Raw genomic sequence first — 18,883 nt, 5'->3', positions numbered from 1 at the left:
TGCAAACGCACTTGCTAGATTGCGCCTCCACGTCAATACAGCCACCGCTGCACCCCTCAAGGCCTAGCAACATGCTGAACTCGTTGCACACTTCAGCCTCCTCCGGACGTATCCTTCGCATGCCGAAGAGAAAGTTTCAATGCTCCATGGCGCCGAGTCTCGACCGCCTTGGGATGGCCACGAACAATCCATCGTCCGCATACAAGCCCATGCATGAGTACCGAATTCTTCGAGTTAGCAATTCCCCTCACCTCTGTGAGCTTTGCACAACTCTTTCGGTCGCCGAGCAACTCATTCCACTTTGCATGGTCTCGTCCTTTGCCAAGCGCCTCGCTTGCCTTGAGCACCATCAAGTAAAGTTGTCAACGTTGAGTCGTAGCTCAAACTCAGCCATCCCAACCTTTGTGCGCTCCGCATTCTTCCAAGCTTGCCTGTTCTCGTGGTGCCTCTTGCGCGAAGGGTTGGCCATTCCTCTGAATGCCAATGTCAGATGCCCGCTCCTCTGAGCGACTCTTTTCCCTACATCTCCATGCCCGTTTTCCCTCAAACGGTCGCGCGTGTGCTGACTGCCCTCAACGCAGCCCCGCTAGGTCCCCCACGTTTGCATGTCAAGTGTTTCTATGAGTGCTTGTCCCGCTCTGATACCATATGACACGGACTTAGTTGGTTTTGCCTAAGTCGTGCGGCACCCTTGCGTGTCCGTCCGCAAAGGTCAGCCTCCCCAAAGCCTCCCATTGTCCCTTAGGACCACCAAAAGAGAGAACGGATTAGAGAGAACACCTCAATCGGGATCCACAAGCAAACATGTCCGAAAAACACTTTATAGACAATGCAAATTACAAACAGACTTTACAAGCTCTGAACAATGGCACAACAAAGGGTAAAATGGTCCATTACAGACCGAAAATCTCCCGTACGTGTCCACATGACACAACCTTTATTTACAAGCCTAAAGATGCCACCAACCCAACTAAAATGGGACTATTAAGCCTTCGGCCGCCCCTCTACATGTTGTACAATGCATGAACATGCCAAAAGACACGGACATGTATAAGCATTACATCGAACACCTTGTTTAGAAGTTTGTCCGTGACAATACGGCAAAGACCCATTGGTCATGTGCAGCATTAAAATTTGGTAGGAGAAAGTTGGATAGGCTTCCATCTCGATTATACAGAGACATTCAAATGCGAGCTTATACGATATCAGAAAATTTTATATTTTTATAAATAATAAAATAAAAATAATTTTACTTTAGCACATTATTATTGAGGGTATTATGACTTGCCAGTTATGTGATTTTTCTTTCTTGACTTTGTCGTTGACATTTTTCAAGTAAAGCCATAATTTTCTTTTTCTCATCTTTTCCACATGTATTCTCAAACATGTAATAACAATTAGTTAACATGAGATAGGCATGAAAGAGTCATGGAAAAATAGGCTACACCTTGTTCCTTACCATTGAACCTTACCTTCTATTTTATATATATAGTGATTAGTTAGATGTCTTTTAAAGATATTCAAAAATTCTAATCATTTAGGATTAGATATACAGATTCTCATAAGCAATTCAGTCTTTTGATGGCATTGGTTATATATAAGATATTGGTGAAATCTGAATATTTAGGATATGATGATATGTATGAAGAAATTAACAATTGTATAAAATTTGAGATCGAATGAGCGACCTCAATATTATCAGTGCTACGCTCTGACCAACTGAGCTATATTGTCATATTAATTAAAAGATTTGTGTTATTAGTGCTATGCTCTTATATTTGGTTAATCAAATTATATCTACCTAATATCTAGTTAAACTTATATAAATGTTTAAATGCTAAACATATTTAAGTTTGTATTTATTTATATTTGTGTTTAAATATCAAATGTATTTAGAGGCAAATAGGGTAAGGATTATCTTTTCTACTATTCATCTAATTAATATTATCTTATATCATTAGAAATCATAATTTTAAATATAAATAAATTCTTTATAAAAAATCACATATTTATAATATTAAAGCCTCCAAAGTCTTCCAAAATAAACATTTATGTATCATTATCTTCTATATAAATTATTTGTATAGTTAATCAATATAAATATAAAGATAAGTCTTTTAATATATATTTTTATATTGCATGATTAATGTAGTTATCAAAATACTTTTATGGATAATTAAATTAGCTGATGGATACAATTGCAAAACTTATTTAAATACCATTCTCCAAAATTCATAGGCTCAATGCTTTCAGATTTCTTTAATTATTTATTTTCTTTTTGTAATTATTTGTCAACTATGCTCACATCCTATGTTGATGCAAAAAGTTGTCATGGATAATGCATCATATATTTGCCCAGATCAGAAAATTCAGCAATTCATGAATTTAAATGATGCTTGTCACTACTTAAAGTCATTATTTAGGTGAACAAAAGATGAACATAGAGCACAATATGATTTATATAACTATGAAATGTAATACACTTAATTCATGTGGAAAAAACCAAAACCAAAACAAAACAAAATAAAGCTTGACTTGCAATACATCTCCCTCAAGAAAACCTTCGGGTTGTATGCACCGAAAACGATCCTCACTCTTCGGTTAGGTAAACATATGGTGGTATATTTAGGGTGTTCAATCAGATCTCTGAGACACTCTCTCTTCTATTTGTTTTCTTTCTTCTTCTTGTTTTCATTTATGTACATACGAATTCTTCATTCATGCCTAAGTCAGCACGAGGCCGGCATTAGGGTTTGCCACAAAGTATGCCAGGACTCCAACTAATGGAGCATTGATGTAGGTAGTCGGCTCGGATTTCCGGAAATCGGCACGATCATCCTCGTAAACGTCATCTTCGCCCGGCCCGCCGACCACGGCGCCGACGAGGGGATTAGGGTTAGGGTTAGCAGACTTGTAGTAGTCTGAGCCATCCTTGCATGCAATAAACTGAGGGTGGCTCGACACTGACGGCAACGAAGAACCCCGGTGGTGAATTCTCTGCGGGTATCGATCGCCATATCCGACCATATATGACATGTTCATGGGGTTGTCGCCTAACAAATAATCGACCTGACAAGAACAAAATGCATCCAATTTAGAACTCGTGAAAGCTTCTTCTCTTCTTTTTTCTTCCAGTAATTAATGCACCTGTTTCTTTGCTTGAAGCTGAAGGGATGATGGGTCAACTTGGATGCTGCCGCAATTCGCGGTCTGCGATGACTTGGAGAGGTACTTGGCATAGGTTAGGAGAAGGAAGGAGATGGAGGTCACATGCTGCATATTGCTGCCTCCGGGCCTGTAGATGAGCCCACCAGGAGTGAACTGGATGTGTGAGGATGAAGACTCTGGAATGAGTGTACACATAAAGCTGTCGGCAAACTCTTTGTAGGATTCCAGAGAGAGAGCTTGTCCTTCCATGAACTCCTGTAGGCATCAAGAACAGAGACAGGGAGACACGATGAGTTCAAGGAGCTTCAAAAGTAGATGTGCAGTATGTGGCATTAGTTAACCTTGGAGACAAGAACATTGAGGCCGGCATGCTTGTTGTCCCACCCAAACTCATTGATGTTGTCATCTGCTCCAAGAGTTTTACCATTGTTTTGGATGTAGTCGAGGAAAGAGTCATTTTGTGAGGCCCTTCTTAGCCATGCTGCTCCCCATAGTAACTCATCCTGAGTCAATTGACCACCGCTTTAGATGTGGAAAGAATTCAAGGCCAAGGAATGAAGTCAACCCCAAAAATTTGAGGTCCTATGAGGAGGGTTCAGTGACGATACATCATGCAGAATGCCTACATAATGTCTGAAACTATGACAACACTCTTCTGAGATGTGTGCTGCACTAAAATTTGGGAGTTGCACTATACTTGAAGCTAGGAAAAGGGTTGATCTTTTCCACTCACACTAGAATCTGACACCAAGAACATGTAGGTGCCACAATCCAGGTTGACTATGGGGTGGCTCTGCTGCAGACAGGATTGCACACCAGACAACATTGGCATGACTCTTGAGATCAGATCAATCAATAAGCCTTGTGGTCCTATGGTGCCAAGATAATGATGATTTTGGGTTCCTCATGACCGTAACAATGCCTTGGGTTGCACAGAACTTGTTCTGTTTGGCAGACAGAGCAGAGCTAAAACCTCACTTCTCATACTGGTGCATTGAAGCAAGAACATGTTCCAGAAAAATAGCAGCTCACTGTGGGAATTTTGAACCATGGGTTCTCAGCAAGGCCAAATGTGCATAACTTTACCCTGTTTGATAGACAAACTACAAATGCATGCATTAATGTCACCTCACAAATTTTATTCTTATTCGAGTGTAGGAATTCCTCAAGATGCTCTTTAATCATGTAGATCGGACCACTTTGGATCCACAATTCACCTTAAGCAGCCCTTCGCATGAAGCTTTACGATCGTATATGTGGTAAGTGAGAATCCATCACCTCCCCCTCTCTATGAATTGACAGCCAAAAAGACGGAGGCAAGGACAACAGACAAGGTTGTACATGTGGCTGTGCAAATAGCCCTACTCCAAGTGATGACAATTAGTGGCCTAATATGCTAAGAATTTGCCTAATATCACACACTGCAATCAACTCACAGTATGCCTAAACAGATGAGAACGAAGAGAGCAGAGTGACTTGCCTGATACCCATCGAAGTCACAATAGAAGGGGCACACTCCAGCTTTGAGCTGCGGGTCATCGCTGTAAGCCCCCTTGTAGGTGTCGGCGAACTCGAACGCCCTCATGGCGTTCTCCAACAGCGTCTGGGAGTAGCCTGGATCAATGTCACGGAACACCATGGACGCTGCCGCCAATGCGGCCGCCGTCTCGCCCGCCACCTCCGACCCCGGTCTGTCGGCGCTCACGTTGTACACCGTCCGCGCCGTGTCCATGTCCTCCGGCCGCTCCCAGCAGTTGTGGTCGCTTATAGGATTCCCCACCTAAATGCAGAGCTTGGCCAAGTTTATTTGCTACTACGGTTTGCTGCTACTGATACCAGTGAAGCTGTGCTAGTGAGTTGTGACCTGAACGAAAACAAGGCCGGGGTGGGAGATGGTCTTCAGCAGGTAATCCGTGGCCCATCGGATGGCCACCGCGGCGTTGCGGAGCTCGTCGGCCGGCATCAGTTCGCCGAACTCGATAACGCTCCATGACAGCATCGTGGTGGTGAAGGCCATAGGGAAGCCAAACTTGACGTTGTCGCCGGCGTCGTAGTAGCCTCCGGTGAGGTCGACCCCGGCCTCCGAGCCGTCGGACAGCGCGGAGTCTCCACGCCATCCGGCTCTCTGGTCCGGGGGGAGCTTCCCGGACCTCTGGCCTTCAAAGAAGAGAATAGATTTGCTCAAAGCCTCATGGTAGTCATGACTACTTGCCAATGTCAGCGACACAGAAAGCAGTAGTTGAAGAAGAAAGAAGGGTGTCATGACTACTATTAGCTCGGAGGGGAGTATACTTAAAAAGGCTAATGCACTGATAAGCTGAGTCTTACATGCATGTTGTCGCCTAGGGAAGATGACTCCAATATTTATACAATGGGGTAAAGTAAGACACAGGACGATCACGGGAATATGGGAGAGAGGACAAAGGGAGGGGGAGGTCAGGGAGGGAGGTGGTAACCGACAGGAATGGTGCTGTCAGCTGATCACAAGCATCCTTTGGCACGAGAGGCCACAAACTCGGTGGGGAGTGGGGTCATCGCCCATGGTGGAGCTAAAAGTGAGCTAAAGCCACAAGGTTGGAAGCACATTTGGCTTTGTTGCACAGCGGATTGGCTTATCGGCCTGTGTTCTGCAGAAGCATGTTGGGTTCACAGGATCACTGCTATGGTTCAGAGAGAGGCTCTTTCTTCTACATCGTTGGATATGATACATGTTAAGATCGGTGAAAAGAAAAGGTAGATTTGTCCCCTTTTCCAACATGATCAGCTGATTAAAATTGGGGGAAGGAATCATCAGACATGTACTGACACATGGATGATGCTGGCCCACTGTGTGATTAGTGTTTTTGGATGTATATAGCTGATATAGCGACTGTTCCACCGTTAAATTATATTGGGGTGCTGTTGCCTAAATCAAGATTGGTGAATCCATAAACTTTCAGAACATGAACTTTAGTACTGCACAAGTGATCCCATAAGCTTTTGCAGATAAGCCAATAGCTTCTCCCTTTTGCATCGGACACAGTAACAGCAGATCAGGCCACAGCAAAAGATATAAGGGAATCATATGATGGCGCTTCATCAGCTCCTCCCTTTTGTTTCAGACGAAGTCAAAATAGATCGATCGAGCATTCCTTCCTCGTCCATTCGATATGACCCAAACCTTCCTTAATCGCAAATGGAAATCTAAAAGATAGATTATAATAAGAAAGGAAAAGATTTCTGTGCACTCATTAATTGCAACGAAAAGGCTAATAATGTTAGGGAGTGTGGAAACAAGAAGGTCGACATATATGTTGTGGCATTTTCCGTTGCCTAAGCTTGGAGGAATGGCGGCAGAAGGAAGGTGAAAGAATTCAAAGCAAACACGGAGGCGTGAGAAGGAAGAAGGGGGCCACTGCCTCTCACCTTTCGTCCGCCCTTTAAGCCTCCTATGGCTTTACGAGGTATTGACGGGCTTTGCTTGAGTGAGCCAAAAGCATGAGATGCTGCTTCCCGCGCCTCTCTTTGATGTGTGACAACGTTAGCTAGACACAGAAAAGACGGAGAGACAACTGCATTCAACTTTTATTCATGAAGAAGCAAGCATATCGTGCTTTTAGTTAAACTCTTTTGACCGCTGATCCGAGAAATCTCACAAGAATAATGACTACATGTCAATCGATGAATGTTATTGGCCAAGCAGGGGTTTCGAGTTGGAATTTTCCAATTCCTTTACGTGGATATTGTTGGTGAATAAATGTATTATGACTGATGAGTCAACACGACTTGGTCCACGAGTTGATGTCGGAAGTCTTTTGTCGGCTGAGCAGGATGCCGAGAGAGGTTGGGCCCTCTCGATAGGGTGTTGATCGACATTCCTTAGTCCGAGCGTTGTCTGTGTTGGGCAACGTCTTCTCCATCTCCAGGCTGGTCTGCAGCTCGCCTTCATATACTGGATGGAAATTCCCAAGTTGAGACGCTCGCAGCTCGATGGTGGCCGCTTTCCTGCACGAATGGCCTTCGTCGGGTGATTCCCGACTTTGACTCCTCCGACGAGTAAGTCAGGTGTGGGTTGAATTATTTTTGCCTCCCTCCTGGCCGAATGCCGGCCATGAGCTTTTATATTATTATACGAGGGTCGGTCGCACGCGAGTTCGACGTGGCGGCTAATCCTCATGGCATGAGACAGTACTGTGCGGCTGTTGTCCCGGGACGCGTGGGATGACGTCAGACGACACCGCCCCGAGCCTCCAAGACGGGACATGCCAAACAGTGCCTCGGTACGAATTCTGACTTAGCGTGTGGGGGTGCTCCCCTTACTGACCCAGTTGTGACACAGCGTGGTGTCGGTTGTAACGTGTCTTGGACCCAAAATATATTTTATCAGATATAATAATATATTTTAGATTTTCAGGTATATATAAGCCAAATTTTGACGTCCAATTAGCTCGAGTTACGTTTTGGTCAATTTAGAGTGAGATTGGGAGCTAATTAATGGATCGAGTTCGAGAAATATGGATATAACTTGAAGGTAATATGACATTAATAAGGTATATCGAGAATCATTTATACGTGAGTGATGTCCCAATTATTGGCGTAGTGCATTAGCCCTGACTTAAATCGGGTTGGTTGAAAAATAATCCCCAAAGTCGATATAATTTCCAAAGGTGTAGTTTCACTCTCGACAGGCTTTTCGTTGTATAAGTGAATCACATTGTCGGAAATAAAATTTCGATCAAACCTGAAAATATGTATTAAGACAACGATTCGTGTCTTAGAATTTTTTATGATTTTTTTTCTCAATTTTGATCACACAATCTCTTAATTAGAATTAGAATTAAATCAGATTGTATCTCTTGTTAGTTTGAGTCGTTACCTAATTGAATAGTTAATAGTTTGGACATAGTTTTAATAAAAAAAATGTAATATGTATATATAATTTAGGAAAACATTAGATAATAAGATTTATGATATGATTTCAAGGTTCAAAACCTCTTTAGATTTATTCTTATTAACACTCTGAAGAACAGAAATACTTGCCATCAATATCTTTTGCTCAAAAAAAATATATTTACTTTAAAAAGCTATAGGATGGTGGATATTAGAATTATTAATGATAAACCTCATATATGCATAAATATATAAGAAATTATTTTGAAATTTATGTAGGCAAACGTTTTACAGCATAAACAAACAATTGAGGTAGTATGCATGCACTCTCCAAAACTAAAAAAAATCATAAAGTGTTCACTAGTTGATTTGGTAAAAGCTTATTAGTTTATTATTGCCATATCATGAAAAAAAAATTTATAGGAGTAAAACATCCTTCCATAAGTACATAGAGTTAAATAAATGAATATCACTTTATTAATATGCATAACTTATAAATATTTATTATAATTATTTATTTATCAAATTACAAGTCAAAAGTAATCCTAGATTATTTTTTTAAAATATAGTGATATTAACTCGAAGATAAATCCAACTAGTTTGGATCAAATTAGATTAGATTCAATTTAGTTTAAAAGATCTACTCTTCAGTAGAATTCGATCTAGAATCATCCATATAATTTGGATCAGATTAGATTTAATTTAGTTTAAACAAATTTAAATAAGTCAAACTAATTTAGAACCACTTTGAATCAATCTTAACTAATTAAATTTGATTTATTTCGATTAATTTTTTAGCTCAAATTCAACAAAATAAGACCAATAGACTAGACTATATAATACTAAGCAAGATTAAATCAACTTATGTACATAGGCACTATACATGACTATCTATGCACCACATCAAGTTAGGCCATCAATCCAAAGCTCATGTGCATCACACATGACTATTCATGTTGGGTTGGGCTAAGCTAACTTATAGGCTAGGGTCTTACTTATGGGCTAAAGTCTAACTTATGGGTTTAACCTAACTTATTGATTGGGCTTAGTCTATAGGCTATGACTTAACCTGTGGGTTGGGCTTAGCCTGTGGGTTATGGCCTGATCTACGATTTGAGCTTATTGGTTTATTTCAATTCAAATCTAACAAATTTCCTTAATTTTGAATTACACCATTATAATATAATAAAGCATATATTCATTAATAATAAGTCATTAAAATATAATAAATAATAATAGATTGAAATGATAAACTCTATAAGAGGAAATAGCATTCTAAATCAAGTATTGTATAAATCTAAAAATTAAATATCATGCATTCAAGATTAAAATTTTAGAAATATATATGACATAAATAATTTCAACATATTCTAATTCAAAAATACAAATTTTAAACCTCAAAAGGGATAAAAAAAATCTTAAAAAATTTATATAATATGTTTTTAATTTAATAATAAAAAATTAACATTTAAAGGAATAAAAATACTTTAAAACTACATATAACATATTTTAATTTAAAAATAAAATTTTAAAATTTAAAGGAATCAAAGAAAATTATTTTTTTTAAGAAAGACAAGAAAACTACCTCTCTTCAGATGCAACTCAATGTTTCTCTTATTGATAGACTTAACTTAGTGAGAAATAAAGGAGATGAATCACTCCCATTAAATAGGAGGAGGTGAGCCATCTATTTAAGGTTTTTTTTTCTTATTTATTTTAATATTTATTTTTATTTTAACTAACAAAAATAACATCACCCTATTTGAAATGTTGAATAGTTATTTTCTAAATTTTATTAGCAACCAAGAAAATAAAAAAAAGTGCTTAATTTGAATATTTGATTACAATTAATGTCCTAAATCAAACACTATCTTTATTGTTTATCTTTGCTAGAAAAAAAAACTCTAATTTTAAAGAACTAATATAAGAATAAAATTTATAATCCAAAAATATACGCATTAAACCCATCTTTAGTTTTTCATGTTAATATAGACCTAATGGAATTTTTTTTTATTCTAAAAATCAACCATTTGTTAATAAAATATATATTTTTTAATCATAATCCTTTACAAAATGTGATATTCATTGCATCTCTTAGATATTTTCAAAGGCATGTGTAAATAAGCGGAAGGGATCTCCCTCGAAGGAAGGAAGGAAGGGGTTTGAGAGGGGTCGGTGACATTAGAGAGTTAAGTAGGGCGAATGGATTAGATAAGGAAAAAAGGAAGAAGGAGAGATTTTATTAGAGCTCTCAAAAGAAACAAAAGGGTAAAGAAGCACCAGATTAATCTACTCCCAAGTACACGTAACATGTTGAGAGGCTTGGGAGGCCGACGACATTAATGTCATAGTCTAGTCTCCAACAAGCATCAAGCTCACCAACAGCACAGAGGCAAGCTTTGACAAAGAGAAAACAAGCAAAGGGACAAATAGGATAGTAGCATTAAAAACTTATCTAAAGGAGATGCAAATATTTGAACTAGATTCATCGCCAGGCCAAGGAACGGTCTTGTGAAGACCTGATCGATCTAGACTTCTTAGACCTGATAGATCTAAGTACGATCTAGATTCACCTAGTTATATAATAAGGTGAGGCACTAGACCAAGAGTAAAACTGAGCTTCCGAGAAAGGGGATGGGAGATCTCTCTCTAAAACATAATGTTATATTTATTGTCCATTGTTATTTAGATATGAATTGGATTTACACGGATGTCAGATTTAATGTCGTGAGTCATTTGATGGCCGGATCCAATTTCAAATCCGGCTCTCCCTTGACTTGGGCTTTAGATTTAGATGACTAGCTTGCAATCTACCAGGCTGTTTTCGCCCTCAGGCTCGAGCCTACTTTTCATATAATTCAGGTTGCTTCCAATCAATATCAAGTACGAAACGGAGTAATCAACCCAAATATTACGTCAATCATGGGTGGCACTGATACAGATGGAGCATATTGGATTCAGCCGATACCACAAACCATGCACCATGCCAGGAGGAGAAGAACATCTGCATGCCGTGATGCGGTCATGAAAGCTACAGCTGCAGTTGACGAGCGTGAATGCCTGATGCCATCCCCTACCACCCAATCACCCATGAGCGCAATCCATCTCGTTTCTCCCTACCTGGTATCTTTTTTCTTCGACGCATGCAGTCTATGGATGATGAAGTCACGTCCTTTTCCTGGGTGCCATGGAGGAGTCGGAGGAACTTATTTTGGGATCTCTTATGTTCATGCCAGCCTTTGGAGAAAGGCCAAGAGACTGTCCGGTCTATAGATAGAGAGAGTGCTTCGCTTGCAGCGCCAGCTACGTTTCAGCGGCTCTCATTTTGTCCCGGCGATCTGTGCGGACAATTCTGTCGCTTTGCAGCCCTCTCCCTCTCCCTCTCTCTCGGTTCTCTTTTGCTGTCAAGATCTGCAACAAAGTATATATTGGAGCACGTACCTTATGATCCCTTCTTTAGAAGGTCATTCGTCTATTCTCTCTCCCCTTCCACCTCCTCTCAGTTCTGGCGTAGCAGATATTTGGAGATCCCACAGGTTTGCCATTCTCTCTCTCTCTCTCTCTTCTCTAGGAAGATCCCACGTGGAACGATCGGTGATGGTGTTTGATTAAATGTATCAGTCAGCAATTAAGGAACTGCATCCACTAAGCACAAAGAAATCTCTGAATTGGTATTGGCATTGAACAGGGGAGGGATGGGAACAATCGGCCATGACGAGGTTGCGCCATGGGAGAAGGCAGAGGGGAGAAGGAAGGAGGAGAGGATACTGGTCTCGGTGAGGGTAAGGCCCCTCAATGCGAAGGAGATTGGGAGGAATGACCCCTCGGATTGGGAGTGCAGGAACAACACCACCATCGTCTTCAAGAACGCCCATTCCGAGCGAACAATGTATCCAACAGCCTACACATTTGGTGAGTGCTCCACATTGATTAGCTTTTCTCTTCCTATTCTGAACACAATTACGCATGTTTTGCACTAGTCTCGGAAGCATATTGGTGCACCTTCAGCATTTCGGTGAATGTGCATGATGATTCTCCCTGGCGAATGATTCTTTTGTCTTCATATTCTGGAATCAGACTGGGGGGCAGATCCCATGGTCTTGCCTTCATATTTAGGACTCTATGAAGGAATTCTTTTGTGATTCTTAGTTTCTGCTCTCCTATGACAAAGCCAAGAAAATTCATTTCTTGGATTATGCAGTTTAACATCCTGAGAATTCGCACAACACTCTATGCACTGCAGTTTTGCAGTTTTTCGCAATCCTCATCTCCCTCTTGTTCATGATGATTAGACAAAGTATTTGGGTGCGAGTGCGACACGAGACATGTTTATGATGAAGGAGCTAAGGAAGTCGCTCTCTCTGTCGTCGATGGAATCAATGGTGAGCGGAACATTCTCTGAATTTTTTTGCCTGTATCAGTCTATTAACCTTTGTCCGAGTACTCCTCTTGATCAAGAAAGAGAACACTGTAAACTGAGTGTAGAACATGTTCATCGCAGCAAGTATATTTGCATATGGACAAACAAGCAGTGGAAAGACATACACAATGACCGGGATAACCGAATATGCCATGGAAGACATATATGACTACATAAAGAGGGTACAAATACCTGCACTTGCCTTCCAGAAACAATGCAGAGGACTTGTGCTTTCTGTAGTTATTCGTTCATTACTTCTTTCCTCTTTTGCAGCACGAGGAAAGAGATTTTGTTCTAAAATTCTCGGCAATGGAGATATACAACGAAGTGGTAAGAGATCTCCTGAGCACTGACACCTCTCCTCTCAGGCTTCTCGATGATGCAGAGGTAAAGCATTGCACTTATGGCTGTTGTATCATTGAATTCTTCTTGATGAAACAACAAGCATTGTTAGTGAACTTGCTTCCTATCCTTCTCAGAGAGGGACTGTTGTGGAGAAACTTACAGAGGAAACTCTAAGGGACCAGTGGCATCTCAAGGAACTCCTTTGTGTGTGTGAAGGTACTAACCGAACATGTCTTGTTCATATCTTTCTACATTCGCATCTCCCACACTTTAATCTCCGTACATATGTATTCATCGCAGCACAACGACAGGTCGGAGAGACGTCCTTAAACGAAATGAGCTCTCGATCGCATCAGATACTGAGACTGGTTTGCCTTTGATCAGATGTTTGAATGATTTCTACTAGCTTAACGGGCGGAATTCAGTTCTTTTCTCTATCTCAATCTGCAGACAATCCAGAGTACCGCTCACGAATTCACGGGAAGAGGAAGTTCAACTACTCTTCTAGCTGCTGTGGTATGTGAATTCCCCTCGATGACTAACTTTCTTCTTCCTTCCCCCTTGAACTTTCAGATGAAAAGGCAGCAAACAGGAGGCTAAGTTTCTTTCTTGTGGATACAGAATTTTATTGATTTAGCAGGAAGTGAACGGGCATCTCAATCACCATCTGCTGGTACTCGGCTCAAAGAGGGTTGCCATATCAATCGGAGCTTGCTTACCCTTGGAACTGTCATCCGCAAGCTAAGGTCATCGAAATGCTGTTATCCTATATCTTTCTTTCATTGAAAAGAAGCTAAGGTCTGTGTCTCTCTTTAAATGTTTGTCATTTACTGTGGATTCCACTTTCTTTATGCAGCAAAGGGAGAACTGGACACATTCCATATCGAGATTCCAAGTTGACACGCATATTACAACCCTTCTTGGGAGGTAATGGAAGAACTGCCATCATCTGCACAATGAGCCCTGCCCGAAGCCATATCGAGCAATCCAGGAACACTCTCTCGTTTGCAAGCTGTGCTAAGCAAATAGTTACCAATGCTCACGTCAATGTATTGATGTCTGATAAGGCACTGATAAAGCATCTACAGAAAGAACTTGCAAGATTGGAGAATGAACTGAGATACCGTGGAGCTGCCTCCATCACGTATCATCCTGATGCCCTGAGCGAAAAAGATGCCCAGATCAAAAAGGTCGAGATAGAATCGATTTCTTATCACATGGACTAGTTTCTTACACATAGATACATGTTTGTGATGATTGTAGCTTAAATTTTGATCTCGATCACTTACCATGATTTCCTAGTAGCTTATTCATGATGAGTGTAATGCAAATCATGAAATCCGCAAAAGTTCCTCGACAATTCTCAATAGATTGCCTTTTTCTTCTTCCTGTTCTTTGTTTAGATGGAGCGAGAAATCAAGGAGCTGATGCAGCAGAGAGATCTTGCTCAGTCCCGACTTGAGCATTTGCTCCGACCTATGGCAGATGACCAATTTTCTAGGCAATGGGTATGTATCCTTTCGAGCTGGAATTTGCACTTACGAGTTTTTTCCTTGTTTTCTCCAACCTCTGCTTCTTTTCCTTTTGCACAGGAAGAATCCAGTCAATCTGAGCTATCCTATTTACACAGTGCATGTGAAGATGCACTGTCGATCTCCGATGTATCTGGTGTTACGTATCAAATTCCAGATTTTGACTCTTCTATGTTTGGTAGGCCGGAAGAAGGCAACAACTACAACATCTGCCTAGAGTTTTCGGATACCATGAATCCACCTAGCAAACACATCCCTCAGCAGGGAAGGGATGAAATCATTGGAGCTGCGTATGCAGATTCCGAAGACCAATGCAAGGAGGTTCAGTGTATTGAGATACATGCCTTGAGCACAAACAGAAGCGATGAGTTCAATCTCTTGTTGAATGATGAAGATGATAGTCTGCTACATTTGACAGATGAAAAGATGCTTGGGGATCCTACAGCAGAATCTTTAGGAAATGCACACTGGATACCTGCAAAGGAGCAATCGATGAAGATCGCGACAAGAACGATCGAGAATTTTGTCAAGCTTCGTACTGATGGATTATCATCTACATTGCCTTCGATGCAAACACTGATGAATTCCAGGGAGTTGGGACTAACCAGAAGTAAAAGCTGCAACGCAAGCATGATGAGCAGTTCAATCGTGTCTTGGCTCCAAAATGTTGAGCGAGATAAAAGCACACAACCTGACATCTTAAAAGAGTTTGCTGAAAAGCCTAGTGAGGATCAAAGAAGACTAGAAAATGAGACTCCCTCAATCGGAGAATCGGAGGACTTGGAAAAATCCACTTCCTTTGAAGTGCTAAAAACTGAGGATATCAAAGCTGTTCATGAAGAGGTTGATACCGGTGCTCATGATTCTTATTCAGGAAAGATTGAGACAGAGGAAACTACTGATCAGGTGTGATTCCAAATGTATTCATGGATTTATTTTTGTTCTATTTGCTATGGTACTACAGATTATTCATATGTTAAAATGCCAGTAGATGACTTTTGTATCATATATAACCTTCTCGTTCTGCAACTCCCTGCAGCTTACCGAGGATATGATTCCGGAGACTCAAGCAACTCGATTACAAACCATTGAAGCTGTGAAGACTGTTGAGGATGCAGCCATGGACGCGCTGGAGTTCCAGAGAGAGCAACAGGAGATAATCCAGCTTTGGCATGCGTGCGAAGTCCCCTTGGTCCACCGATCTTGCTTTTTCCTACTCTTCAAAGGCGACCCAGCCGACTCCTTCTACATGGAAGTCGAACGAAGAAGGCTTTCCTTTCTAAGGAACAGCTTCGCTCTTGGAAACGTTGGCGGCGTAGCGGCAGAAGATGGTCACATATTTAGTCTTGCGTCAAGGTAGGATCATTGTTCTAATGCTCATCTTTTTCCATCTTTTCTCCATGGAAGATCATGCATGTTCATGCTGTTGGCAGCTCGAGATATATCCGCCGGGAGAGGGAGATGCTGTGTCGGGAGATGCATAAGAAACTGTCGTCGGCTGAGAGAGAGGCGCTCTACGCCAAGTGGGGAATTGCGTTGAACTCCAGGCAGAGGAGTCTGCAGCTGGCTCAACTCCTCTGGACTCAGACCGACCTGCAACATGTGAGAGAGAGCGCATCGCTTGTGGCCGAGCTGATCGGATTTGAGGAGCACGGGCAGGCCATGAAGGAGATGTTTGGGCTCAGCTTCACACCACAGAAAACTCACAAGAGATCCTCCAGCTGGTGGCACGGCAAGTTCCCCCTCCTGTGAACGAAATGGGAGCTGTCCACCAGGGCTTAAAACATCAACTGATGACAGTCTTTTCTTGCCCTTTTTGTGACTCTTTCAGCAAGTAATTGATCAAATGAGAGCAAACACCGTCTTCCCCAACTCCTCTCCTCTTTCTCGATCCCCTCTGCATCTATTCCTTGTACAATTCATGCCCATATCCTACACATCCATATCTGTGTTGTTGAAAGATTGTCTTCAACTTGCATTGGCAAAATGGAAAATTGATAATAGAGAAGAATAAGATCTGCATTCATCGAGGGACAATGAGAATTAGAAACCATTTGTGCATGCATGAGATGTTGCCTATCCATCTTATCGATGGAGAGCCCACACTACATGATGATTAAAGCTGTCATCGTCAACAAGATGTTGGTCTCGTACACCCCTCATAATAGTTTTAGAACAATGTTTGATATCTGCAATTACTTTGATACTGGAGGAGCCGTCTTTTGGCTTATCACTACAAGATCTGCTAGTTCACTGTAAAACCGTGATTAGAGTCTATATTGATCAGATGGACGGTTGAAATACGACCATACTATAGGGGAGAATAGGAACCGTAAATGAGTTTGAATCAAAGTATTGAAAGTAAATATACATATGATCTAATGCCAATTTGTTTTGAAAACTTAAAGTCATGATAATAATTAGGTTTATTACAATACATCGATTTAGTGATGGATATGAGAGCAGCAACAGAAGGAAGGATGAAGAATGTAACATGAGTTACATTGGCTGAGAATGTTGTAAGAAACTTTTGTGCCACCACCTCCTAACATCTGATCTACAGTTGGAGCATTTAGGTAATCAATAGCACATGTAATAATGTTGATCTACAGTTCATTCACCGCATTTTTTTCACTTCGGTCTGTGTGTGAGGAGAAATCGAAAATTTCTTTTCAACGAAAAGCTTTTGTGGCTTTTTGAGAGATCTGATGACATTTATTATGATCATAGTATGGTGGATTCGAAACACCCGCGATGAAATGTGTTCGATGATAGAATTGAATCCTAATTTTTTGATGATTGATCCAGTCCTTCTAATCGAGTATACTTCGTATCCTTTTCGAGAGCTAGAGGAAATGCGTTTGTAGATACAACAAACAGTTGGTATGAGAGGATTAATGCTGGATTCTCGAGGACAAATTATTGATCTACTCGACCAATTTATATGACACATAGATTGCTCTTTATAAAATTATTTTTGATATGCAAATGATTTCTTTGTTGCTTTCTTCGAGGGATTGAGGGAGGTGTAACACTCCTCAGTTAATCCTAACGTCATGGATCCATAGATAAAATGACTCGAGTGTTCTTTTGTCTTAAGAGACAATAACGAGTGTTTTTTTTTAATTAATTTACCTTAGGATCCCTATAATTTTAAAAATAAAATAAATAATCTCATTTATGCTAACATCGTCAACTGTATTGATGAAAAATACAACATGTGAGATCGATGCGAAAGTGATAAGCAAAAAGATAATTTCAACATTCATTCCGTTATTAGTGATTTTATCGATAAAAAGATAATTTTAATATCTCACACGTTAGAAACAGAAAAGATATTAAAATTATATTTTTGTTCATTATTTTTGCATCGATCCAATATGTGATATCACATGTTGTACTTTTCATTAATTTATAGGGATCATAATATAATTTTTTTAAATACAAAGATTATAATACTAATAGTATCTAAGTATAGAGGGTAATATGTAATTAGTCCTATCTTAAACGTTTCTAATATGTAGATACTTCCTCCTTATAGATTTTTGAATGTACTAAATAGATTCATGCTCTCTCGCGATCTTTCGGTGAGATTATAATTAGTCATGTATATGAGAAATGGGAGAATGAATGCACTTCATTTACTTAATTTAATATAGTTTCTTTTATTAAAAATATCTTTGGGAAAGATCTGCTTCGATTAACCAATTAAATTTGAGTTAATTTTGTGGGCAATAAAACAATCAATTATGTGGAACTACTTGGAATAAAGTATGCAAATTATAACTGGTAAATCAAAATGTCCTCTTTACTATTTTTTAAAATTAGTTATTTGTATTTAAAAGAGAGTAAAATACATTTTCATAAAAGAATAATCAACAAAAATAAAAGATTGGACAATTCTTCCTTATAACGACATCGTGACGTTGAATGTGACAACGCATTCGATGCCGGCGTCGACGTGGTCAACCAGAAACAATCGAACGGTGGTTGTATTTATGTATGCCGATTTGACTGACACAACCAGCTGACGTCTGGACTTACTTCTCTGACTTGCAGATTCGGGTCAACGTTGACTTAAAACAAATAAAAAGACTTGTCTTTTAAATATCTGTGTTCTCATATATATATATATTTTCTCCAATTTCACATCGATCCATATTAGTTCACGTCGCCCTTTAAGACCTGCCGTATCAGTTCACATTGATCCACTGGATGTTCAAAACATTTGTATCCCGTTCAAAGGTCAAACATCTAAGCAGGCATCGCGTGCGTCGTCAACGCAATATTTTGACAGGGAAGGAACCTCCGAGATGGCTACCAGCAAAAAAAGTACATGCTTGTCATTTAGTGCCAGTACAAATATATGATACAATAGTAAACGCTGTCCATCGCAAGATATGATACCGAGTCATCCAACAGTATGGTGGTCTGTAACGTTAGTATCGGAGATGTAATAAAAGCGAATGAAACAAAAATATGACAAGTTTCCAAATTTGGTAAAACGCGGAGACTCCTGACGTCAGAAGTGACGTCATATGCAATCCAT

At 40.1% G+C, this 18,883-nt stretch overlaps 2 protein-coding genes across 2 annotated transcripts; one reads left to right on the top strand and one right to left on the bottom strand.

Annotated features, from left to right (window-relative positions):
• Positions 1–2,505: 2,505 nt before the first annotated feature.
• On the bottom strand, positions 2,506–5,507 carry LOC135605356 (endoglucanase 23-like). The gene is made up of 5 exons (XM_065095352.1): positions 5,033–5,507; positions 4,649–4,948; positions 3,510–3,671; positions 3,148–3,423; positions 2,506–3,069 (listed from the first exon to the last, which is right to left on the bottom strand). Exons 1-5 carry the CDS (start codon positions 5,429–5,431, stop codon positions 2,725–2,727), a joined length of 1,482 nt encoding a protein of 493 aa, XP_064951424.1. The 5' UTR covers positions 5,432–5,507; the 3' UTR covers positions 2,506–2,724.
• A 5,538-nt stretch (positions 5,508–11,045) lies between these two features.
• On the top strand, positions 11,046–16,331 carry LOC103973651 (kinesin-like protein KIN-7F). The gene is made up of 14 exons (XM_018820684.2): positions 11,046–11,573; positions 11,726–11,949; positions 12,330–12,419; positions 12,539–12,639; positions 12,731–12,844; positions 12,937–13,018; positions 13,103–13,170; positions 13,253–13,318; positions 13,424–13,548; positions 13,659–13,992; positions 14,206–14,310; positions 14,395–15,240; positions 15,374–15,690; positions 15,768–16,331. Exons 1-14 carry the CDS (start codon positions 11,482–11,484, stop codon positions 16,084–16,086), a joined length of 2,883 nt encoding a protein of 960 aa, XP_018676229.2. The 5' UTR covers positions 11,046–11,481; the 3' UTR covers positions 16,087–16,331.
• Positions 16,332–18,883: the final 2,552 nt, after the last annotated feature.

Source organism: Musa acuminata, chromosome BXJ2-2 (genome assembly GCF_036884655.1).
Source record: "Musa acuminata AAA Group cultivar baxijiao chromosome BXJ2-2, Cavendish_Baxijiao_AAA, whole genome shotgun sequence".
Classification (NCBI taxonomy): Eukaryota; Viridiplantae; Streptophyta; class Magnoliopsida; order Zingiberales; family Musaceae; genus Musa; species Musa acuminata.
The sequence above is the reverse complement of the archived record's forward strand: the minus strand, read 5'-3'. Positions and strand labels throughout refer to the sequence as shown.